The following is a 26,749-nucleotide window of genomic DNA, read 5'->3' as shown; positions in this document are numbered from 1 at the left end:
AGAGCAATTAGGCAAGGGGGAAAAAAAGGCAACCAAACTGGAAAGGAAGAAGTAAAATTATCTCTGTTTGCAGAAGACATGCTCTTACATGCAGAAAACCCTAAAGATTCTACAAACAAACAAAAAACCTGTTTAGAATAAATAACTTGAGCAAGGTAGCAGGATACAAAATCAATGCACAAAAAATCAGTAGCATTTCCATATACTGATAATCTGAACAATCTGTAAAGGAAATTAAGAAAACAATGTCATTTACAATAGCATCAAAAAGAATAAAATACTTAGGAATTAGCCAAGGAGGACTTGTATACTGACAACTATAAAACATTCTGAAAGAATGTAGATACAGATAAATGGAAAAATGGCCCACATTCATGGATTGGAAGACTTCGTATTAAGACATTAATACCATCCAAAGCAATCCACAGATTCAATGTAATCACTGTGAAAATCCCTATGACATTTGTTTGCAGAAATAGAAAATTCATCCTCAAATTCATATGGAATCTCAGGGGACCCGGAATAGCAAACACATTCTTGAAGAAGAATAACAAAGTTACAGGTCTCAAACTTTCTGATTTCAAAACTTATTACAAAGCTATCATAATCAAAACAGTACTAGCCTTAAGACATTTAGGTCAATGGAACAGAACAGAGAGCCCAGAAATAAATCCATGTATGTATAGTCAAATGATTTTCTACAAATATGTCAAGACCACTCAGTGAGGAAAGGACAAGTGGTGTTGGGAACACTGGATAGCCACATGAAAAAGAATGAAGTAAAACTAACTCAAAATGGATCAAAGACCTAAATGTAAGATCTAAAACTAAAAACTCTTAGAAGAAAACTTAAGTGAAAGCTTCACAACACTGGATTTAGCAATACTTTTCTTGGATAGGACACTAAAAGCACAGGCAACAAAAGAAAAAGTAGATAAACTGGACTACACCAAAATTAAAAAGTTTTGTGCACCAACAGACAGTATCAACAGAATGAAAAGGCAACCTACGATATGGGAGGAAACATTTGCAAATCATATGTCTCCTAAGGGGTTAATACCCAGAGTATATAAAGAACTCCTACAATGCAACAACAAAAAAGCAAACAACTGATTTTTTAAAATGTGCCAAGTACCTGAACAGACATTTCTTCAAAGATATACAAATGGCCAATATGCACACAAAAAGATCAAAATCACTAATCATTAGGGAAATGCAAATCAAATTAATGAGCTGCCACTTCACACCCATTAAAACAGCTATTATCAAAACACCAGAAAGTAGTGAGTGTTGGCAAGGATGTAAAGAACTTGGAACCCTTGTGCACTATTGATGGGAATGGAAAACAGTAAGGCATGGAAAACAGTACAGTGGCTTCTCAAAAAATTAAAAATAGAATTACCATATGATCTAGCAATTCTTGGTATATACCCAAAAGAACTAAAACCAGGGACTTGAATAGGTATTTGTACACTCATATGAATGGGAGCATTATTCACAACAGTCAAAATGTGGAAGCAACCCAAGTGTCTATTGATGGATGAACAGACAAACAAAACGTGGTATATTCATACAATAGAATATTATTCAGTCTTAAAAATGAAGGAAGTTCTGGTACATGCTACAACATGGATGAACCTTGAGGAAATTATGCCAAGTGAAATAAGCCCAATACACAAAAAGACAAATACTATATGATTCCACTTATGTGAGGTACCTAGAGTAGTCAAATTCATAAACACAGTAAGTAAATGGTGGTTGCCAGGGCCTGGTGGGAAGGGGAAATGGGGAGTTCTTGTTTAACTGGTACAGAGTTTCAGTTTTAGAAGATCAAAAAAGTTCTGGAGATAGATGAATGTAATGGTTGCACAACAATGTGAAGGTACTTAATACCACTAATTGTATACTTAAAAATGGTTAAAATGGTAAATTTTATGTCATGTATATTTTACCACAATGTTAAAAAACCCACTTATCAGAAAAAATAAACAATGTGTCCCTCCCCCTACAAAGATTCTCATCCACTGAGCTCCTTTCACACGCTCTGTGAGGACGGTAATTGATTCACCCATTCATTAAGTAATACTATGTACCCAGGTATGGTTTAAAGTTCTTGGGATACATCAGTGAAGAAAAAGTTAAGGTCCTGTGGACCTCAAAATCTAGTGGGAGGAGGAGGAGGAGACAGATAAGAGAAAAACAAAGTAATTTATACAGTATGCTGGAAAGTAATAAGCCAAAATAAAATAAGAAAGAGTAGGGAACAATACGGTGGGAGTGCTGGGCTAGATGAGAAGGTGACATTTTGGCAAAGATTCGTTAGAGGTTATGGAGATCATCATGTGGTTATATGAAGAAAAATCATCCTAGGAATGGGGAACAGCTAAGAGCAAAGGGCCTAAGGTTCACGAGCCTGTTTTTTGAGCAATGGTAAGAAGGTCAGTGTGGCTGGAGCAGAGCGAGTAAAGGGAATAATGATGAGATATTATTAGAAAGGTTTAGGCCATTGTAAGGTTTTTATTGTACATAATTTGAAGGTAGAACCTGATAGGAAGTCAAGAAGACTTCCTGATACATTAGAGACAGAGTAAGAGGAAAAAAAGAACTAAGGATGATTCTAAGTTTTTAGGTCTTAGCAGTGTTAAAGATGAAATTACCATTAATTAAGATGGGGAAAGGTTCAAGAGAAGCAGGTTTGGGGAGGAAGATTAGGTGTCTGGTGTTAGACATGTTGTGTTAGATATATCTATGAGCTATTTGAGTGGAGATATGGATAGGTAGTTGGATATATGAGTCTAGAGTTCAGGGGGAAAATGTGGCTAGAGTTAAAAATCAGCATATAGAGAGTATGTAAAACCATGAAACCAGATGAGATCCCCAAGGAGTAGAGACAGAGAAGAAAAGAAGTCCACAGCCTGACACCTGGAGCAACACAACATAAAGAAGTTGGGGAAAAGAGGAAGAATCAGCAAAGGAGACAGAAGGAATGACCAAAGAGGCTGGTGGAAAACCAGAGACAACATCTGAATGTGAGTCAATCTGTTACTACTTCTTTAACCTTGTGAACTGGCTTCATCTCTCCATTTCTTGATTTTCCTTGTCTGTACAATAAACATAATACCAGTTTTCTCAGGTAGTTGCTGTGAGAATTAAACGAGACCAAATACAGGAAAATGGTTAGCACATGGAGTGCTGGAACTAAGTAAGTGCTCAATAAATGGTATCTATTACTATGATGATAAACAACAACAAACCTTAGCCCCCTTCCAGGCTATTATAGTCCTTTCCTCTACCACTTTACAGGAAACGAGCTAGGAACTGGAACTGAAAGATGAGACCAACAAAGGCAATAGAAACCTACAGTGAGATGGCAATCTACCATTTCAGCCTTAACCTATTCCTCTCTCTATAAATAAGCTTTATCATAATGTCTGTTTTTCTTTGAACATGCCCTATATGTCCCACCTCCATTCCTTGCTCATGTTACTCTCTTTGTTTTCTTTACTATTCTCCATATATACTTATGTAGCCCATTCTTTCACGGCAAACCACAAAGGCCACCTTCTGCTCTGAAAACATTCATGATTTGCCCTAAATGGAGGCAATCTCCCTTTCCTTTAAATTTTTGCAGCTTTAATGAATTCTCATGGCACTTACCATTCCTTCCTGTGGGCAATCAAGAGTTAATTAAAATGTATTAACCTCTCATTTTATTCTCTTAGCTTACCCTCTCTAATCATATAACATCCCTAGCAATATATTAATTCATCATTTCAATAATGAGAATCTAAAAGAGCACACGTATTTTAAAAAGATATAATTTAACTACTTTTATTACAATAAGCCTTTTAGAAATCTTATTTGCTGTCATTCTAAATTTTGGTTTAAATCAAAACCCAGCATTACATTAAATCTTATTTTCTACATATCTGCTTTTTTACATTCCTTCTTCTAGCTGCTCCTGTTGGAAGTTAATTTTCAAGCTGAAAACAAATAATTCACACTGTTAAATCTCATCTTGTTACAATTTGCACAAGAAATCCAAATTGTGAAGGAATTTCTACTTATCTTTCTTTACACTCATAATCCTCAATTTGTCACAATCAGCAAATTTCTGTACTGAATAACTCACTCTATTTTCATCTGGAAAAATAAGTCATTATTTTTGAAGTATTTACATGTTTGAGTCTATTTCCCCCTAATTCCCTGCTCTCCTACCCAACAGCTGGTTTGTTTTATTTCCAAATGAATAGTGAGAAATAAACAGTTACTTAGTTGAAAAAGCTTTTAGACTCTTTCAGATTTAGGTTTGAATCTTGGCTTTAACTGGTTCAAATCTAGTAAACTGTAAATCTTGATCAAGTTACTTAATGTTCTGGTCTTCAGTTTCCTGATTTTTAAAATGGGAATATTATTTAAAAGGTTATTAAAAGGATAAATGGATAGGAGACCTTCAAGATGGCGTGGAGATCACCTTCCTCCCCACGAATACATCAGAAATACATCTACATGTGGAACAACTCCTACAGAACACCTACTGAACGCTGGCAGAAGACTTCAGACTTCCCAAAAGGCAAGAAACTCCCCACATACCTGGGTAGGGCAAAAGAAAGAAGAAAAAACACAGACAAAAGAATAGGGACAGGACCTGCACCTCTGGGAAGGAGCTGTGAAGGAGGAAGTTTCCACACACTAGGAAGCCCCTTCAATGGCAGAGATGGGGGGTGGTAGGGGGCGAAGCTTCGGAGCCACGGAGGAGAGCGCAGCAACAGGGGTGCGGAGGGCAAAGTGGAGAGATTCTCACACAGAGGATCAGTGCCGACCAGCATTCACCAGCCTGAGAGGCTTGTGTGCTCACCCGCCGGGGTGGGTGGGGGCTGGGAGTTGAGGCTCGGACTTCGGGGGTCAGATCCCAGGGAGAGGACTGGGGTTGGCTGCGTGAACACGCCTGAAGTGGGCTAGTGGGCAACAGCTAGCCGGGAGGGAGTCCAGGAAAAAGTCTGGACCTGCCTAAGAGGCAAGAGACCATTGTTGTGGGGTGCGCGAGGAGAGGGGATTCAGAGCACCACCTAAATGAGCTCCAGAGACGGGCGTGAGCCGCGGGTATCAGCGCAGACCCCAGAGACGGACATGAGATGCTAAGGCTGCTGCTGTAGCCACCAAGAAGCCTGTGTGCAAGCTCAGGTCACTATCCACACCTCCCCTCCCGGGAGCCTGTGCAGCCCGCCACTGCCAGGGTCCCATGATCCAGGGACAACTTCCCCGGGAGAACACACAGCGTGCCTCAGGCTGTTGCAATGTCACGCCGGCCTCTGCCTCCGCAGGCTCGCCCTGCATTCCGTACCCCTCCCTCCCCCCAGTCTGAGTGAGCCAGAGCCCCCTAATCAGCTGCTACTTTAACCCTGTCCTGTTTGAGCAAAGAACAGACGCCCTCAGGTGACCTACACGCAGAGGCAGGGCTAAATCCAAAGCTGAACCCCAGGAGCTGTGCGAACAAAGAGAGAAAGGGAAATTTCTCCAAGCAGCCTCAGGAGCAACAGATTAAATCTCCACAGTCAACCTGATGTACCCTGCATCTCTGGAATACCTGAATAGACAACGAATCATCCCAAAATTGAGGCAGTGGACTTTGAGAGCAACTGTAGACTTGGGGTTTGCTTTCTGCATCTAATTTGTTTTTGGTTTTATATTTATCTTAGTTTAGTATTTAGAGTTTATTATCATTGGTAGATTTGTTTATTGATTTGGTTGCTCTCTTCCTTTGTTTTTTTTATATATATAGATATATATATTTTTTTCCTTTATCTCTTTTTGTGTGTATGCGTATGCTTCTTTGTGTGATTTTGTTTGTATAGATTTGCTTTTACCATTTGTCCTAGAGTTCTGTCTGATTTCTGTTTATTTGTTTTTTTAGTATAGTTTTTAGCGCTGGTTATCATTGGTGGATTTGTTTTTTGGTTTGGTTGCTCTCTTCCTTCTTTTTTTAAATTACTTTTTAATTTTTTTATTATTAATAATTTTTTAATTTTAATAACTTTATTTTTCTTTTTTTTGTTCTTTTTTCCCTCCGTTTTCTTCTGAGCCATGTGGCTGACAGGATCTTGGTGCTCCAGCTGGGTGTCAGACCTGTACCTCTGAGGTGGGAGAGCCGAGTTCAAGACACTGGTCCACCAGAGACCTCCTGGCTCCACATAATATCAAACGGCGAAAGCTCTCCCAGAAATCTACATCTCAACGCTAAGACGAAACTCTACTCAACAACCAGCAAGCTACAGTGCTGGACACCACATGCCAAACAACTAGCAAGACAGGAACGCAACCCCACCCACTAACAGAGAGCCTGCCTAATAAGTTCACAGACACCCCAAAACACATCATTGGATGCAGTTCTGCCCACCAGAAAGACAAGATCCAGCCTCATCCACCAGAACACAGGCACCAGTCCCCTCCACCAGGAAGCCAACACAACCCACTGAAACAACCTTAGCCACTGAGGCAGACACCGAAAACAATGGGAACTACAAACCTGCAGCCTGTGAAAAGGAGACCCCAAACACAGTAAGTTAAGCAAAATGAGAAGACAGAGAAACACACAGCAGATGAAGGAGCAAGGTAAAAACCCACCAGACCTAACAAATGAAGAGCAAATAGGCAGTCTACCTTAAAAAGAATTCAGAGTAATGATAGTAAAGATGATCCAAAATGTTGGACACAGAATGGAGAAAATACAAGAAACATTTAATAAGGACCTAGAAGAACTAAACAGCAAACAAACAATGATGAACAACACAATAAAAGAAATTAAAAATTCTCTAGAAGGAATTAATAGCAGAATAACTGAGGCAGAAGAACGGAGAAGTGACCTGGAAGATAAAATAGTGGAAGTAACTACCGTAGAGCCGAATAAAGAAAAAAGAATGAAAAGAATTGAGGACAGTCTCAGAGACTTCTGGGACAACATTAAATGCACCAACGTTCGAATTATAGGGGTCCCAGAAGAAGAAGAAAAAAAGAAAGGGACTGAGAAAATATTGGAAGACATTATAGTTGAAAACTTCCTTAATATGGGAAAGGCAATAGTCAATCGAGTCCAGGAAGTACAGAGAGTCCCACACAGGATAAATCCAGGAGAAATATGCCAAGACACATATTAATCAAACTATCAAAAATTAAATACAAAGAAAAAATATTAAAAGCAGCAAGGGAAAAACAACAAATAACATACAAGGGAATCCCCATAAGGTTAACAGTTGATCTTTCAGCAGAAACTCTGCAAGCCAGAAGGGAGTGGCAGGACATATTTAAAGTGATGAAAGGGAAAAAGCTACCACCAAGATTACTCTACCCAGCAAGGATCTCATTCAGATTCGACCGAGAAATTAAAACCTTTACAGACAAGCAAAAGCTAAGAGAATTCAGAACCACCAAACCAGCTTTACAACAAATGCTAAAGGAACTTCTCTAGGCAGGGAACACAAGAGAAGGAAAAGACCTACAATAACAAACCCAAACCAATTAAGAAAATGGTAATAGGAACATACATATCGATAATTACCTTAAATGTAAATGGATTAAATGCTCCAACCAAGGGACACAGACTGGCTGAATGGATACAAAAACAAGACCCGTATATATGCTGTCTACAAGAGACCCACTTCAGACCTAGGGACACATACAGACTGAAAGTGAGGGGATGGAAAAAGATATCCCATGCAAATGGAAATCACAAGAAAGCTGGAGTAGCAATTCTCATATTAGACAAAATAGACTTCAAATAAAGACTAGTAAAAGAGACAAAGGACACTACATAATGGCCAAGGGATCAATCCAAGAAGAAGATATAACAATTGTAAATATCTATGCACCCAACATAGGAGCACCACAATACATAAGGCAAATGCTAACAGCCATAAAAGGGGAAATCAACAGTAACACAATCATAGTAGGGGACTTTTAACACTCCACTTTCACCAATGGACAGATCATCCAATATGAAAATAAATAAGGAAACACAAGCTTTAAATGATACATTAAACAAGATGGACTTAATTGATATTTATAGGACATTCCATCCAAAAACAACAGAATACACTTTCTTCTCAAATGCTGATGGAACATACTCCAGGATAGATCATATCTTGGGTCACAAATCAAGCCTTGGTTAATTTAAGAAATTTGAAATCGTATCAAGTATCTTTTCTGACCACAACACTATGAGAGTAGATACCAATTACAGGAAAAAAATCTGTAAAAAATACAAACACATGGAGGCTAAACAATACATTACTACATAACCAAGAGATCACTGAAGAAATCAAAGAGGAAAACAAAAAGTACCGACAAACAAATGACAATGAAAACACAACGACCCAAAACCTACGGATGAAGCAAAAGCATTTCTAAGAGGGAGGTTTATAGCAGTACAATCCTACCTCAAGAAACAAGAAACATCTCAAATAAACAACCTAACCTTACACCTAAAGCAATTAGAGAAAGAAGAACACAAAAACCCCTAAGTTATCGGAAGGAAAGAAATCATAAAGATCAGATCAGAAATAAATGAAAAAGAAATGAAGGAAACAATAGCAAAGATCAATAAAACTAAAAGCGGGTTCTTTGAGAAGATAAACAAAACTGATAAACCATTAGCCAGACTCATCAAGAATAAAAGGGAGAAGACTCAAATCAATAGAATTAGAAATGAAAAAGGAGGAATAGCAACTGACACTGCAGAAATACAAAGGATCATGAGAGATCACTACAAGCAACTCTATGCCAATAAAATGGACAACCTGGAAGAAATGGACAAATTCTTAGAAATGCACAACCTTCCGAGACTGAACCAGGAAGAAACAGAAAATATAAACAGACCAATCACAAGCACTGAAATTGAGACTGTGATTAAAAATCTTCCAAGAAACAAAAGCCCAGGACCAGATGGCTTCACAGGCGAATTCTATCAAACGTTCAGAGAAGAGGTGACACCTACCCTTCTCAAACTCTTCCATAATATAGAAGAGGGAGGAACACTCCCAAACTCATTCTATGAGTCCACCATCACCGTGATACCAAAACCAGACAAAGATGTCACAAAGAAAGAAATATCACTGATGAACATAGATGCAAAAATCCTCAACAAAATACTAGCAAACAGAATCCAACAACACATTAAAAAGATCATACAACATGATCAAGTGGGGTTTATCACAGGAATGCAAGGATTGTTCAGTATATGCAAATCAATCAATGTGATAAACCATATTAACAAACTGAAGGAGAAATACCATATGATCATCTCAATAGATGCAGAAAAAGCTTTTGACAAAATTCAACACCCATTTATGATAAAAATCCTCCAGAAAGTAGGCATAGAGGGAACTTACCTCAACATAGTAAAGGCCATATATGACAAACCCACAGACAACATCATTCTCACTGGTGAAAAACTGAAACCATTTCCTCTAAGATCAGGAACAAGACAAGGTTGTCCACTCTCAGCACTATTATTCAACATAGTTTTGGGAGTTTTAGCCACGGCAATCAGAGAAGAAAAAGAAATAAAAGGAATCCAAATCAGAAAAGAAGAAGTAAAGCTGTCACTGTTTGCAGATGACATGATACTATACATAGAGAATCCTAAAGACGCTACCAGAAAACTACTAGAGCTAATCACTGAATGCGGTAAAGTAGCAGGATACAAAATTAACGCACAGAAATCTCTTGCATTCCTGTACACTAATGATGAAAAATCTGAAAGAGAAACTAAGGAAACACTCCCATTTACCACTGCAACAAAAGAATAAAATACCTAGGAATAAACCTACCTAAGGAGACAAAAGACCTGTATGCAGAAAACTATAAGACACTGATGAAAGAAATTAAAGATGATACAAACAGATGGAGAGATAATACCATGTTCTTGGATTGGAAGAATCAACATTGTGAAAATAACTATATTACCCAAAGCAATCTAGAGATTCAGTGTAATCCCTATCAAACTACCAATGGCATTTTTCACAGAACTAGAACAAAAAATTACACAATTTGTATGGAAACACAAAAGACCCCAAATAACCAAAGCAATCTTGAGAAAGAAAAACGGAGCTGGAGGAATCAGGCTCCCAGACTTCAGACTATACTATAAAGCTACAGTAATCAAGACAGTATGGTACTGGCACAAAAGCAGAAATATAGATCAATGGAACAGGATAGAAAGCCCAGAGATAAACCCATGCACATATGGTCACCTTATTTTTGATAAAGGAGGCAAGAATATACAATGGAGAAAAGACAGCCTCTTTGATAAGTGGTGCTGGGAAAACTGGACAGCTACATGTAAAAGAATGAAATTAGAACACTCCCTAACACCATACACAAAAATAAACTCAAAATGGATTAACAACCTAAATGTAAGGCCAGACACTATAAAACTCTTAAAGGAAAACATAGGAAGAATACTCTTTGACATAAATCACAGCAAGATCTTTTTTGACCCACCTCCTAGAGAAATGGAAATAAAAACAAATATAAACAAATGGGACCTAATGAAACTTAAAAGCTTTTGTACAGCAAAGGAAACCATAAACAAGATGAAAAAACAACCCTCAGAATGGGAGAAAATGTTTGCAAACGAATCAAGGGACAAAGGATTAATCTTCAAAATATACAAGCAGCTCAATATCAAAAGAACAAACAACCCAATCCAAAAATGGGCAGAAGATCTAAATAGACATTTCTCCAAAGAAGATATACAGATCACCAGCAAACACATGAAAGGATGCTCAACATCAGTAATCATCAGAGAAATGCAAATCAAAATTGCAAGGAGGTATCGCCTCACACCAGTCAGAATTGCCATCATCAAAAAATCTACAAACGATAAATGCTGGAGAGGGTGTGGAGAAAAGGGCACTGTCTTGCACTGTTGGTGGGAATGTAAATTGATACAGCCACTATGGAGAACAGTATGGAGGTTCCTTAAAAAACTAAAAATAGAACTACCATATGACCCAGCAATCCCACTACTGGGCGTATACCCTGAGAAAACCATAATTCAAAAACAGTCATGTACCACAATATTCATTGCAGCCCTGTTTACAATAGCCAGGACATGGAAGCAACCTAAGTGTCCATCGATAGATGAATGGATAAAGAAGGTGTGGCACATATATACAATGGAATATTATGCAGCCATGAAAAGAAATGAAATTGAGTTATTTGTAGTGAGGTGGATGGACCTAGAGTCTGTCATACAGGGTAAAGTAAGTCAGAAAGAGAAAGACAAATACCATATGCTAACACATATATATGGAATCTAGAAAAAAAAAAAAGGTCCTGAAAAACCTAGGGGCAGGACAGGAATAAAGATACAGACGTAGAGAATGGACTTGAGGATACGGGGACGGGGAAGGGTAAGCTGGGACAAAGTGAGAGAAGTAGAACTGACATATATACACTACCAGATGTAAAATAGATAGCTAGTGGGAAGCAGCCACATAGCACAGGGAGATCAGCTCAGTGCTTTGTGGCCACCTAGAGGGGTGGGATAGGGAGGATGGGAGGGAGATGCAAGAGGGAGGAGTTATGGGGATATATGTATATGTATAGCTGCTTCACTTTGTTATACAGCAGAAACTAACACACTATTGTAAAGCAATTATAGTCCAATAAAGATGTTAATAAATAAATAAATATACAAGTTAAAAAAAAAAGAAAAAAAAGGATAAATGGAAAATTAGATTCCATAAATAAAGCATGAAAACTGGGTACCAGAATAACATTTAGTTCTTCTCTGTCTTATTAACAGGACCTATGTACTATTTGTAAAGCTAATATCAGTACCTATGGGAAGCCACTAATTTTTAAATATAGGTTAAGATCCATAAGAATTAATGCTGAGTTTGAAACTGCCAAGCAACGCTGCCTTTTATAAAGCAAAAACGGTTTTTATTGGTTTTACTGACATTGGCTAGAGTACATATTAAGCTGTTTAATAAGAACAATAAATGAGATAATGAATGATAAGTAGAAAGTGATACAAAAACACCATTCTTATTATTGGTAGAATGCAACAGGATATAGCTATGCGATAATTTTAACGCCATAAATAAGTAGTAGACAGGATGAATATATTTGGACACGAAAAGAAAGATGCTTAAAGAGAGGGTGGTGTTTACTGTTGAAAGAGACTGATAAATTATCTCCTTACCCAAATCGCTGGCTGCAACCACAGCCGTCCCACCAGGAGCAAAAGGATCATTGTGCTCTAATGTTTCCACCTAAACAAATTACACAAGTCATGACTCAGAGAGGTGACATTTCAGAGCTGAGACCTCACTGCCACATCAAAGAAAATATTCTTTACAAACTCTAAATCAATTAGGAGCAAATGCTTACCCCTACTGGTTTGTAAACTTAGTAAACTGAAATGATACATATCATTTTCTAATCTTTTACTGTGAAACATAACATACATTCAGAAAAATGTATGGAACATTATGTACAGTTTAATAAATAAGTATCAAGTGAACACCTATGCAATCACCTCCCAGGAAACTGCTAACATCTCAAAAGTCTTCATGTGCCCCGCTCCAATCACAATCCCATCCCTAATAATACAGAGACTTCTCATATGCCCTTTACTCAGCTTCCTCTAACGTTAATGGGTGAGAGAGAAAGAGAGGGGGAGGCAGAGAAAGAGAATTTGAGCGAGGGAGAGTGCTTTCTGCTAAAAAAATTCAGCTGCTTTCAATAATAAGCCATGTAAAAACCTGGATCAAATGGCAAGGGTGAGAGGCTACAAAGAGTGAGGACTTCACCAGAAGCCAGAGATTCTAACTACTGAACTGTCTTCCTACTTTACTTTGTTTTTAAATCATAGTCAAACAAAATGTATATTTAAGAAGATAACTGAACTAACTTTCTGGCATCAGGCTCTTTTTAAGAAGCCAGCCAAAAGCCTTGGAATACAGTTAGATAAAAGGGGCATGAAAAGAGTTTTGGAATATTTATCTCCTACTCTGACTCATGACTAGCAATGCCATCTGTATTACAGGATCCATTTCTAATCATCAAGAAACTGGGTATTAACAATTAAATGTCAAAGGATATTGGAGAGCTCTAGTAAAACATGTATTTGAAAAGAGAGAAGCAATGCTAACTGGGACTTAGAGTATATTCTCTTTTTATAAAAGAGGACCCATTAAAACAAAACTACTAGCAGAAAGAAGTAAATACTAGTGATGTTTTCAGAACTGAAAATGATAGTACTTATTTTAACTGATGCTTACCTTAACTTACATTTTTATAAAATGAACACACTACCTTATACTCTATCTGCTGAATGAATAAATAGCAATCAAGGGGGAAAAATATCAAGTTGGTCTGTATAGCAAAGTAACTCTCCATGGTTCCTAATAGTTAAAATGCCAGTGTGAGAGACAGTCACAGACACGATAACTAAAGTCACCAACTATTACTGCTTCTTCTCTAAACTTTGAGAGAAGGAAAAACTAACAGCCCTGATTTTTAACAATAGCTTGCAGATTTTATGTACCATCACAGAGAGAAATAGAAAAAGTATGCCTACCTGTGTGTCAGGTTTTATTTCTATTCCTTTATCGTACACTGTGCAACCAACCTAAAAGGCCACTGGGACAGCAAGGGGAACAGGATGGACTGTGCAGCCCATGAGGGAATAAGTGGCCACAAAACTCTTTATGTTATGTTCAGTTTGATAATTAGGCAATTTAGTACACAAAAGTAATTTTCATGACTAAAATACAGATGGTATAATTTTATAGAATTAATGTTCCAAAATCCTCCTACAAAGTCACCTAATTTATCACTGAAATTCTCTCTTCTGCATCAGCCATCCACTCCCTCATTTCACAGTATGACTTAGCACGTACACAGTAGCTACCATACACTAGCTAGAATAGTAGGAAATGGCACTTGTTTTTTTGGTTTGGTTTTTAAAATTACGTCCCTCTGAGAACAGAGACCATCCTTGAAGGAACAGGAAAGATTTGTGGGGAGAGATTCATGTCTGGAGGCATTAACAGAGGCCCGTTTGAAAAGAAGGAAGATGACAAAAAACAGGGGTTTGTAGCTAGGAAGAAATGAGTTTAAATTTTAGACTATAGCGGTGAAGACCTTAGATTTTGGTCAGGTAGACCAAGGTCTGAATTTAGTTGTATCACTTACTAACTTACACTTAACCTCTCATTTATTGATCTTTATCTTTAAAATGAGGATGAAACATGAGCCTCATAGGATTACTGTGATGCTTAAATGAGGTAACACATGAAAAGAATTTAGCACCATGCCTGGAGCACAGAAGAGATTAGATAAAAGTAACTATTGTTATATTGCCACCAAACACTAAATTTGGTGTTTAGTTTAGTTTTGAATGGAGAAATTAAGAGCTGTCAGCAGGGGCATTTTTGCTTTCAAAATCTGGGGAGAAAAGGGAAAAAGGAAGTAGAATGAAGGGTAGAAAAGTTTCACCAGGGAAGAGGAACAAAAGAAACTTGTTTATTTTTAAATGAGGAAGAGCTGCTTTGGCTTTCTTGCTCTTTAAACAATAAGAGTGGATAATGAGAGGCTAAAATAAGGTGAGAGGAAAAGAATTCAGGTTGCAGCCAATTTGAAAAAAATTTGGCAAATGGGCCCACACTGCAAACTAAGTGTTGTAGGAAAACAGAGTATCCAGTAGCCTGTGGAAACCACAAATATTTAGTTACAGAGGCATTTGCTTAGTTTTACATCAGTGGAAAAAACCAGTTGCTGGCCAAGTAGCTAAATACAGTACTGAATACTGTATTAGAATACAATAAGGAAGTAATTCAAGAACACCAAAGTCTATTATCTTTAAAAGAATCAATTACTCTTTTAAGGAAGTTTTCTTAATCTAAGAGTAATAAAAGACAAAATTTTTGCTTCACATGCCTGTCAATCAACTGTTCCTTTCTAGGTCTGGTTTACTTACAGATGTGAAATATCCTGCCTCAAAAAATAAGTCTTCAAATAAAAACTTTAAAACAAACCAAACAAACACGAAAAAAAGCAATTAAAAAGCCCTCCAAAACCATTCATAATTATTGAAATTGGGTGATAGATACATGGAAGTTAAAATATTTCATTATGTTACTCTATTTTGCATGTGTTTAAATATCCATAACATAAAGATTTTGTTTTCAAAGCCTCCAGATGATAAAGCACTTAGTTGTCTGAACTTAGTTAATTTTTCTGAGTCCCGGTGTCCTTATTATTAAAATAGGGACACCAACACCTACTTTGCAAGATTGATGTGAAGATTAGAAATTATGACTGTGAAGCACACAGAAGCACCGGGATCATAGTTCATGGTTATTAAATAGTAATTGTTGTTCTATGTATATGTTATCAAGAGAGTCTGACACTTAGTGGGAATTTATACTTCTTTACAAGAATAACACTCCAGATATGTCTATAAAATAACAGAAATGATTTTTTTTAAAAAAAATCAATGCTGTTCCTTTTAAATTGATTTCATTATTTCAATAATGCATACCAAACATTTTTAAAAAGCTTTACTGAACACTGGCTTATGGATTTTTAATCATTTATTTTTAATATCTCCAATGGGATAAAATTTGATCCTTTGAAGGGTGGACTTGATATTTGGATGACATGAGTTATTCTAGTCAATTCCAATGGGTGATCAAGGTGTGAAATACCAGTCTGAACCAAAAATGAGATGGGTTCGATGAGACTGAAAGTTTTATATGGTCCATCAGAAGTAATCTACAAGAGGATTCTTTCATCACTGTGTATTTCAAGAAACTCATTTGCAGACAGAATCCAAAAGATCCACTGTATACCCATTCTCTTAAAGATAAAATATACTTGGCCAATTAGTTCTTCACTTGTAACGTATATGCCTGATATTGCCATGTGGAAGGAATAGGATTTACCAGGAAGGTGTCTGATTCTCATTCCCAGGAGTTAATGGCAGTTTGGCAAGTAATTTTCTTGTCTAGAGTACTGAATTATTTATATCCTTCGGATTTGAAAGATGACTCAAATAGTGTATGACTTTATAGGTAAATTGTTTTTATCATTTTTTTTCTACATTTGTCTCTTTCCCTACTTCTTCTCTGACCATTAAACCGAAGTTAACATATATTTATTGACCACTTAACCACAGTACAGGCAGGGCATGTGTGCTAAATGTTTTATAAAATATAGTTCCTACCCTCAAGGAATTTACTATCTAGCAATGATTAATGGTTGTGTTATTTCACTAGTTTTCTGCTCAATAAACTGTCTGCTCTTAAAAAAGAAAAAAAGAAACTCTTTCAGAACATCTGTTATCCATTTAACATTTTTTAACCCTCCTACTTACCGACGTATTACTGCTATTGCTGGCTGCACTGAAAGGGTCAGTACTTGAAGTGGCAAAAGGATCAGTAGAAGATTGCTTGAAGAAACAGTCGGATGCAAATGGATCTGAACCTTTGAAAGGATCACCTCCAAATGGATCTAAGAAAATACAACACAAATATGAGAGATTACAAAATTATTACTCTAAATTTCCTGTCACCAAAGGCAGGACAATTGACTTAATTAAAAGGCATTTTGAACTCCTGTAGAATCTAAGTTAGGTACTTTATATTTTGACTACTTATTTGGTCAGAAAAAAGTATAGGCAGTTGCATCTAGTTAAATAGCTTTAATTAACATTCTTTCCTACTTGTTCATCATTCATTCAAAGCAAATCAGTAATTCCAACACTTACTACACAAATGTTGCCTACATGCTAGGATTAAATAATTCCTCTAAACTGGTGATTTTAATTTTGGGGGTGGGGACAGAATCACAGTTTCCTTTGTGGCTTTGATAAAAGACAGAGTCTTTCACCTAATAAGCTTATTTTTTAATTAGCATATAATATCAAGTGATCCCATTTTGAGACCCTTATTCTATGCTATCATAACTAAAGAAACAACAAAAACTTCTAAATGTATTTCTCCCTCTGAGCTCAAGGGTAACAGCCAATAGTTTGGAACAGGTTTGGGAAGCATAACTAAATGGTACACAAGATTTGCTTTATTCTAATGCAAAAATCCCAGAGAAAGAATATCTTAAAAAGCTTAACACTTAGTAATTCTTTAAGATCTTTACTCTTCCCCCATTCATTCAAATAGGCTTTAATCTTAGGAAAACAAAAGTTCTAAACCCTGTAGTAATGTAGATCATTTTGTTTATCTAACCCTTGGCTAATAAGGAGAAATCAGTGTAAATACTATTAAAAGCATCAAAGTACAAGCACTAATATCTTTTTTTATAAAGTACAGCTAACAGTTTATTAAGCAAATTCACAAGTATCTACCACTTTTTCTCTGAAAATGCCAGGCACATACAACATCTTAGTGAGGGCTTGGGTCAATTTTAAAACTGAATAAAAAGGAAGTCCATTTCCTATAACTACCCAACTGTGAGATCTCATTCCTAAATATAACATAAGCTTATAATTAAGTAGAATCAAATTAAAGCTAAGAAGGACCTCAATAATATACTAACCAATTTTCCCAAAAGGATCATCCTTGAAAGGATCATCTGTGATAAAATAAATAAGCAGAAATCAAAATCACAATATTCACTGTTGTGGCACCATTACTTAAAGGGTAACTTTAAAACAAAAGCAAAGTTTCTTAAAGCAAAGTCTGTTTCATTAACTCTACCTCAAAGTAGATAAAACAATGAATGCCATCCACCTTTAGGAAATATTTTTAAAAAGTAATAAGTAAGGGCAGAACATCAATACACCTCATAAAAGAGGCAAATCTGAATTAGAGCCAACTATACTTACCTCTTGACCACAAGGTCAGATTACAGATGGAGGGGAAAAGACAGGCATGACAGCAAGAATTTTACTAATAAAATCTCTACTTTTCAATGGATTACTAGATAGGTATTACCATCAACACTTTAGAAACAAAGACACTAAGTTTCACTGAGGTAAAAAAAAAAAAAAGTGCTTATAGAATTGAAGAGTCTAGAAATAAATCCTTACACATTTATTGTCATTTGATTTTTGACAAGAGTTCCAAGACAACTCAACGGGGTTAGAGAATTGTCTTTTCAACAAATGGTGCTGGGACACTGAATATCCACATGCAAAAGAATAAAGCTGGACCCCTATCTCACACCATATACAAAATTAACTCAAAATGGATCAAATACCTAAATATAACAGCTAAAACTATAAAGCTCTTAGCAGAAAAAGTAAACCTTCATGACTTTGGACCTTAGATATGAAATCAAAAGCACGAGTGAAAAAAAATTTTTAAATAGGTAAGTTAGACTTCATCAAAATTAAGACAACACTGAACACAAGAAAATAGTTGCAAAGCATATGCTTGATAAGGGATTTATATTCAGAATATGTAAAGAACTCTTACAAATCGACAATAAAAAGACAAACAACCCAATTTAAAAAAGGGTAAATGATCTGAATAAATGTTTCTCCAAAGAAGATCTATGGATGGCCAATAACCACAAAGAAAGATGTTCAACAATGTTAGTCATTAAGGAAATACAAATCAAACCCAAATAAGATACCATTTCACACTCACTACGATGGCTATAATCAAAAGGATAGACAGTGACAAGTGTTGGCAAAGACATGGAGAAACTGCAACCCACATACAATACTGGTGGGAATGTATAATGGTACAGACACTTTGGAAATCAGTTTGGCAGTTCCTCAAATGATTAAATAGAGTACTATGATCTGATATATAACCCGGAGAAATGTAAACATATATCCACACAAAAACTTGTATATAAATGTTCAAAATAGCATTATTCAAAAGAGCCAAAATAGTGGAAACAACCCAAATGTCCATCAACCAATGAATAAGTAAAACGTGGTATATCCATCCAATGTAATAATATTCATCGATAAAAAGAAATGAAATATTGAAACACACTACAACATGAGTAACTCTTGAAAATATTAGGCTAAATGAAAGAAGCCAGACATAAACATGTATTAATGTAATTCCATAAGTATGCACATCTACAGAGACAGGAAGTAGATTAGTGGTTGCCTAGAGCTGGGGGATAGGGGAATGGGAAGTGACTTATAATGGGTATGGAGTTGCTCTATGGGGTGATAAAAAATGTTCCAAAATTAGATTTTAGTGAGGATTATACAACTCTGTGAATGTACTCAAACAATTTAATTGTATACTTTAAATGTTCAATTTATATATCTTTTAACACTTTATCAATAAAGAAGTTTTTTTAAAAAGAGTTCTAATTTCTAGGCTCATTTCTGCCATGACTCTAAATAAATTATTCCATTTATGTACCTCAGTTTCCCATCTTTAAAACTGATAAAAACTGACCTATCAGTTTCGCAAGGTGAGTCTGGAAATAAGTAAAAAGCAAGAAGAACTTTGACACAAATGGTATTTAACGTAGTTTACAATGACATCAGACATTTTAATTTATTAAACTCATATTTCTTCAATAAGACTGTAGGCACCTTAAGGGCAGTGATCGGGCTACTAACTACTACAATTTCCACTCTTTTAAAAGCATGGTGTTGGCACTTTTGGTAAATAATTGCCGGTTGACTTAAGAGTGCCCAATCTCCTCTCTTTCTTTGGGCTCCTATTCTGAAGAAGAAACATACTCTTAATTAGGGGTCCCTGAGACATAAGCAAAGGCTTAGTTCCAGGACTTAGTTGCCTGAAGGGGACAAATACTAAAATCTGACTATATAAAACCTCACTCTCCCTTCTACTTTTGTTATAACGAGTAGGCTCTCAAAACTAAAGCCCAAATTCCTATACAGCTTATGTATTAAAACCCTTTTTGGTAAATCTATAATATAAATATAAGAGTACTTACTGCCAACAAAAGGATCAGACTGGAAAAAATCCAAGTTTGAATCTGCAACTGGATTTGACAGTGAACTTGATTCTACATTAAATGGATCTTCCTAAAAATAAATTTAAATTAAAAAAAAAGTTTTAGACACCAAAGTTTTAAAAGGTAACATTTAAAAATAAAATAACATGTTTGAAAAATCAACTGATGGTAACATAACAAATATTTTTGTGGTCATAATGTCCACTTAACACATTTTTCTCTTTCCTTAGCCTAAAATAGTGTACAGCCCATCTTGAGAAGACAGTGATAAAAACATTTACTTATAAAATTATTTTTACCTCTTTTGAACGTCTGTCACTATTAAATTCAGGACAAGCTTTTTCCTTAACAGCTGTAGTCACCACTTCGTTTTCATCAGTCACACCAGAAGGCGGTATTTCAGGACTACTTCTTGCCTACAAAATATTAATTCTTCATAGACTTACAATGTATTTTCTACTTGGCAGGGGAAACGGACAAAGAATAGTCAAATATTACTAAAAAATTTTAAAAGACAAGCAGAACATATTCAGTGAATGACTTCTCCCATAATCTTTCTTAAGAAAATGGTATTACCAAGCATCAAAGCCACTCAAGGCCAGAAAACTTCAGGTCTTTCTTAACTACTTCCCTTTGGTCATCCCCCAGCTATATTCCAAGTCTTGCTGAGTCTACCTCCTATCTCTTTCTTAAATCCTTCCTTTCTTCTCCATCTTCACTGTCACTATCATTCATTTACAGTATCATCATTTCTGGTCTGTGTTACTGTAGTAATAACCTTCCAACTGCCTTCTGCCTCCAATATGTGTCCTTCCCATCTACCTCCTTATGGTAGCCAAAGCAATAGATATAAAATGTGAATCTGATCATGACTCTCTGGTTAAAAGTCCTTCAATGGCTTCCCATTGTTTTCTGGATCTAAATTTCTGATCTAAGAAGTGCAAAGGGCAATCTCCATTTCATACCACCCTATGTCTTTGAAGGATAACCTAGTAATCTGCATTTTGTGCTTAAAAAAATATTGTATAATATATCCAAGACTGCACTGTCTAAATAATATTAAGTCTGTTAATTTTACATCCTTAATATCTCTCAAATTTGTATTCTTCTCATCATCATCCCTCCTGTTACTGGTTAAGTCTAGGTTAAAACAATTCTCACACAGACCATTCCAACAGTCTCCTACCATATGGCTATGTGTCCAGTCCTACTCTTCAATCTATTATCCACTTTTTTTTTTTTTTTTTGGCTGCAACGCACGGCTTACAGGATCTTAGTTCCCTGACCTGGACTTGAACCTGGGCCACGGCAGTGAAAGCGCCGAGTCCTAATCACTGGACCAACAGGGAATTCCCTATCCACATTTTTTAAAAGGTAAACTCAATCCTGTCACTTCTTGCTTAAAAATTCTTCAATAGCTACTCACTGTAGTAAGATGAATTCCCCAATGCTTCAAGATGAATCCAAATTTCTTAGTCTCTGGTCCTTTCTGACCTAAAAGTGGTCATTTTTATCTAGGTACACATCATAATCACCCATGGAATTTGTTTTTAAAATATATGTACCTGGCTCCAACCCAGAAACTCTAGTTCAACAAGTATGAAGTGGGGCACAGACATCTCTATCTTGATAAAAAGTACCAGAGGTAATGCAGGTAACCCCCTAGGAGAGAGCCTCATCTCCTACCAATACATTCCCCACCATCACAAAATATCCTCCAAAAACTTCTCATGATTCTGTGCAGCATGTTTTCTCCCATTTCATACCTATGCTAATGCTGTTTCCTCTGCTAGGAATGTACCACCTTCTCTGTTGCTTAACCCCTTCTCACTTCAATGGCCACTTGTAAAGCTTCCCTATGACATCTTCTCTGAGCCTCCTCCAAGCTGTCCTACCTGAATATCCTATGCTTACTTTATCACAGCCTTTTAACACAGTGTTACATGACTAGACTGTGTGCAGCTTGAAGATGGGGTTAAAGGTCTTTTGTCTCTGTAGCTCTCATACATAACAGCAGCACTCTTGCATTAGCTGGTGTTCTCCAAAAAAACCAGTAAATAAATGTCCTCAATGTTATGAAATAAAGAATTACTTTCAGCTTTGGGCAAGAGTACTTAAAAACTATTTTTAAAAGTTACTATCTACAGAACTACTATTCTGAAAACATGCTCTATAACAATAGATCAGTTAAAATTATATTTTTACACTAGTTAAAACTGTTATAACCCATTCTCCGCCTCTCAACTGTCTCAGATAAGGCAAGGCCACATATTTACATTAGGTATGATGTCAACAAAACTTTGATCTGAATCAATTTTTTTTTCTGAAGTTGATTATGAAATTTAAGGAATTATTAGACTCACTGGAGACTCCTGGTGTACGGACTCAGACTCTAGGTTGCTCTGGCCTTCAGTGTGCTCATTAAGATTGGCTGTTTCACTGCTGCTGGTGCTGAGACTGCAATAATCTGTAGCGCCATTCACAAGAATGCTGTGTGGACTACTGCACCAACTTAATTGATTATTATGGTTTTCCAGCTCTTTCATTTCCATCAGTTTCATTTGCATCTGTCAACACAAAGCAGAAATACAAAATAGAATTTATTAATAGAAAGACATGTAATGTAAAAATAATTATATGCTTAGACTTGGTCAAGGATAAATTTGCTTCCATTAAGGAATGCAGCATGACTTAGTAATCCATCCCAGCAAGTTCTCCTCTTGAAATTCCAATATATATGGATTTGCTTTTTGTACATCTTCTGACGCTCTAAGAATTTTAATTCAAATATCTGCAAATTGGCAGTCTTTTAGAATATAATTAGAAAAAAGGTCAGGGTACTAGGAAAAAGATAGCACAGTGGCAGAGCAAGAGAAGATTTTGTGATGAAGCTTTAGGAGAGATAAAGGAAGTTGAGGGAGAGTACACAAGACTTTGGAGCCATCCATACTCCTATTGGGAAGAAGAGAAGTGAAGACAAAGGTGAAATAAGCTAGTGTCCTATCCTCTGGCATTACTTATTAATGGGCTAGAGCCCTAGGAAGTAGTCTCTAAATCTAAGGTATGCCAAACAGGTTAAATAAAGGACTTTTTTTTACCTCAGTACCCAAGTGACTTTATACACCTGGGACAACAGTGGGACAAAAAGTGGTATGCAATAAATTGTAATATATATAAAAAGAAAAATGTGGGGCACCAGAGGAAGGAAAAAATGCTTATTTATACCAACGTCTACAATAAAAGCAAATTTACATATACCTCAAAGAAACTGAGATAGCAGAATCAAAAAATGTTTCTAGTGAAAAGGAATAATAAATGGAATTTTACTGAATAGCACCCATTTTCACAAAAAAATATATATTTTAATTATATTGGAGTCCTCTTTATTAGCATGTTGTATTTTTTGTTTTTAGCAAATATAAAAATTACCTATTGACATTTTGTAGATCAAGGCTCTGTTAACTAATCTTATTCCCCTAACATTCCCCATAAGGTTTTTAAGTTGCTCAATTTGGAATCTGTAATTTACCAAAGGTCTTTTCAGGGTCATAACCTGGGAAAAGAACATCTGGACTGGGAGACAGATGTAAATCTAGCTCTATCACCTTCTAGTTAGGTGATCTTAGTCAAAGTAACCTCTCCGAGCCTCCATTTCTTAATCCATAAAGGTAGTAAGAACTATCTCCATAGATGACTGTTAAGTGTAGCAAAAGATAGATTTGAAAGAACTCTGTAAAATGTATAGGCCTATGTAAAAGATGGACAATGTGTGTAAAAGTGCCTGGCACACTGCATTTGTCACTATTATAGCAATTAAATTTTCCTGTTCCTTTTCCACTAATTCACTCTATTTTTAAAAAGTTAAAGACTTGAGCCTGAGGGTAGAGACCACAATTTTTGTTATCAACTTTGTATCTCCAACATCTAGCACAATGATGCATACTGTAAGTGCTTAATATACATTGACTGAAAAACACAACTATTATGCTTATAAATTTAAACAGTGGGCATCAGTAAGCATATATGTACATATCTACCAAACTGCATTGTATTTAGGATTTAAACTAACAATCCAAAAATACTACACATTTATTAATACACAGCATAGGCCTTGTATATTCCTAGTGTTAAAGAGCAGTGGCTTATAAACTTACTTTTACTTTAATCCATAGAAAGAAATAGATTCCTTGACCCAGTAAATATATACATTTGAACATGTCTCTCTGTGTGTATTTATATACATAAACACACATATATAGATGCATACATCATATATATAATTATACACACACACACGCACATACAGTGGTAAAACAAGTTCCACGAAGTAATACTTACCCTTACTGCGTGTAATGCATGCTGATATTCCCTGGTCTCCCTTATTTCATTTAAAAAATTTATCATGACCATTAAATCAATTTTAATGCCCACTACTACCTTGCAGTTTAAAATTTAAAACATTAATACTAAATAATACCCATCATACAGATGAAACAGTAGGGTTAAATACTTGCCTATCAGAAAGTTCTATTTAGGACAGTTTGCTCCTTATAGTTATTTCTGAGACAATCAATAGAATCATGAACACAACTAGGCTTTCCTGTGTCTGGTTCTCCCATGCACCTGTCACTAAGCCTTACTCTCTACGTAAACTTAGAGGATACGGAAAAAAAAAAAAAAAATCACACAACTAACACAAGCTCTTTGCAAATTGTGCAAGAAAAGTACAATAAACATTTAGAGTGCCAGTAATACTTGGATAAATAGTATATATTGTATAAGTAAGTTACATAGAGTTAAGGTCAAAGGTTCTTTGTTTTCTTGCAAATACAAGGTAAGAAGTAAAAATAAAAATTCAGCAAGTCAGAAAATTTTTCTTTAGTTATTTCTTTTCCCAGAAACGCTATAGTTAAGCTTTCGAGAGCAACTTCTTTTTTATAGGCCCTCTGTGGAAAGACATATAGTCACTGAGTCAAGTGTAACAGTTTGGTATGTTTATTCTTAAGGTTTGGAGATCAGACACAAGGATCTAATTCCTTTCACAGATACCAAACATATTCTGGCACACTTGGTAGTACAGCCTGCTGAAACTATTTTCCATGCTCAAAAACACTGTTTTATTTTCTCTCTGATAATTTATAATATCCGGAGTCCTTTCTATTTTTCTCATTTATGCTCCTTCCTTTGAAAGAAATCCTCTTTCAAAAAAGTCAAAGAAAAGAAAATGAAAAGACAAGCCAGAGACTGGGAGAAACTATTTGCAAATCAACTAACTATCTGATAAAGGACTTATCTCCAGAATACATATATATTTTTTAAAACTCTTATAATTTAATAATAAGAAGAACCCATTTTTTAAAAATGGGCAAGAGACTTAAACAGATGTTTCATCCAAAAGGATATACAAATGGCTAATAAGCACATGAAAAGATGATCAACATCTCTAGTCATAAGAGAACTACAAATTAAAAGCTATGAAGTACCACTTTACATCTACAGGAATGACTATAATCAAAAAGACAATTAAGTGTTGGTAAGAATGTGGAGAAACTGGAACCCTCATACACTGCTAGGGGGAGCATAAAATGGTACAGCCACTTTGGAAAAGTTTGGCAATTTAAAGTTTAAAAAAAAAAAGTTTAACATAACTTTACAATAGAAACAACTTTCATATCCAAGAGGAATGAAGACATATGTCCACACAAAGAATTGTATGCAAATACAAAATTCAAAGCAGCATTATTTGTAATAGTCAACAAGTGGAAAGGATCCAAATGCCCATTAATTGATGAATGGATAATCAAAATACCTTATACAATGGACTATAATGTTGTTACATGGTACAACATGGATGAGCCTCAAAAACATTATGCTAAGTGAAAGAAACCACATGAGAAAGACCACACAGTGCTTGATTTTCTCTATATGAAATGTTCAGAAAAGGCAAATTTATAGAAGCAAAACATAGATTAGTAGTTACCTAGGGGTAAGAGTGGGGACTGACTATAAATGGGCACAAGGATCTTTTGGGAGTGATGGAAATGTTCTAAAACTGGATTGGGATGTTTGAGCAACTCTAAAATTTACTGAAAATCATTGAATTGGATCCTTAAAACTGGTTAATTTTTTTTTTTGGATCTTACACAGAACTCTGGGTTCAAAAATCAGTACTTGGACTTTGCATTTTAGCCCAGCAGGGCCACCCAAGTGACATTTCCGGGGAACAGAATGAACTTCCAGTAAATCAGCAAACTTCCACCACAAATGGAAATATTCAATTGAATATCTATAAGAAATAAAAAATTGAAGGTATACTGAAAAGAGAATGGTTTTTTATTGTTGAAATGCCTAATGCTTCAAGCTAACAGTTTAAACTAAACATCAGGATGTTGTTGGGTGGGGAGAGTAACGAACATTTTATGAGTGACTGTGCAATCGTGTTTGTTATTACTGAAGGAAAAAAGAAAAGGAAACACCGCCCAGTGCACCGTGTTCATTTCAATTTCCAATGACAGAGACTGTCGTGGTGTTTGGTGGCAGAGTAGAAAGAGCACTGAAAAAACTGGTTAATTTTATGGTCTATAAATTATACTTTAAACAACAGTTTTTTTAAAAACTCAAAGAAAACTATTTTAAAGACTGTCCATTTATCTGGTACCATTCCCACTAGGATGACTTTCTTTTGGGTTTCCTACCTGTTTATTGAGTACCTACACTGGGACAAGAACTGTGCTAAATGTTAGGATAAAAATGTATGTTTCTAGACCAAAAAGCTCCATCTACTGAGGGAGACAGACACATAAACAAATGTGCAGGGGGAAAT

The 26,749-nt window shown here is 35.9% G+C and overlaps 1 protein-coding gene across 4 annotated transcripts in view; it reads right to left on the bottom strand.

The window, feature by feature from the left end:
• Positions 1-26,749, bottom strand: part of EPS15 (epidermal growth factor receptor pathway substrate 15) — a 157,149-nt gene that overhangs the window by 24,856 nt on the left and 105,544 nt on the right. For all 4 annotated transcript variants that reach the window (XM_082429174.1, XM_082429172.1, XM_082429173.1 and 1 more), the window contains 6 exons: positions 22,290-22,493; positions 20,226-20,342; positions 19,906-19,996; positions 17,566-17,601; positions 16,388-16,524; positions 12,209-12,278 (listed from right to left, as the gene is read on the bottom strand). In XM_082429174.1, the coding sequence (XP_082285300.1) occupies positions 12,209-12,278; positions 16,388-16,524; positions 17,566-17,601; positions 19,906-19,996; positions 20,226-20,342; positions 22,290-22,493 (655 nt within the window). The remainder of the gene's footprint in view (positions 1-12,208; positions 12,279-16,387; positions 16,525-17,565; positions 17,602-19,905; positions 19,997-20,225; positions 20,343-22,289; positions 22,494-26,749) is intronic.

This window comes from Balaenoptera physalus (genome assembly GCF_965194825.1).
Source record: "Balaenoptera physalus genome assembly, chromosome: 1".
Taxonomy (NCBI): domain Eukaryota; kingdom Metazoa; phylum Chordata; class Mammalia; order Artiodactyla; family Balaenopteridae; genus Balaenoptera; species Balaenoptera physalus.
The sequence above is the reverse complement of the archived record's forward strand: the minus strand, read 5'-3'. Positions and strand labels throughout refer to the sequence as shown.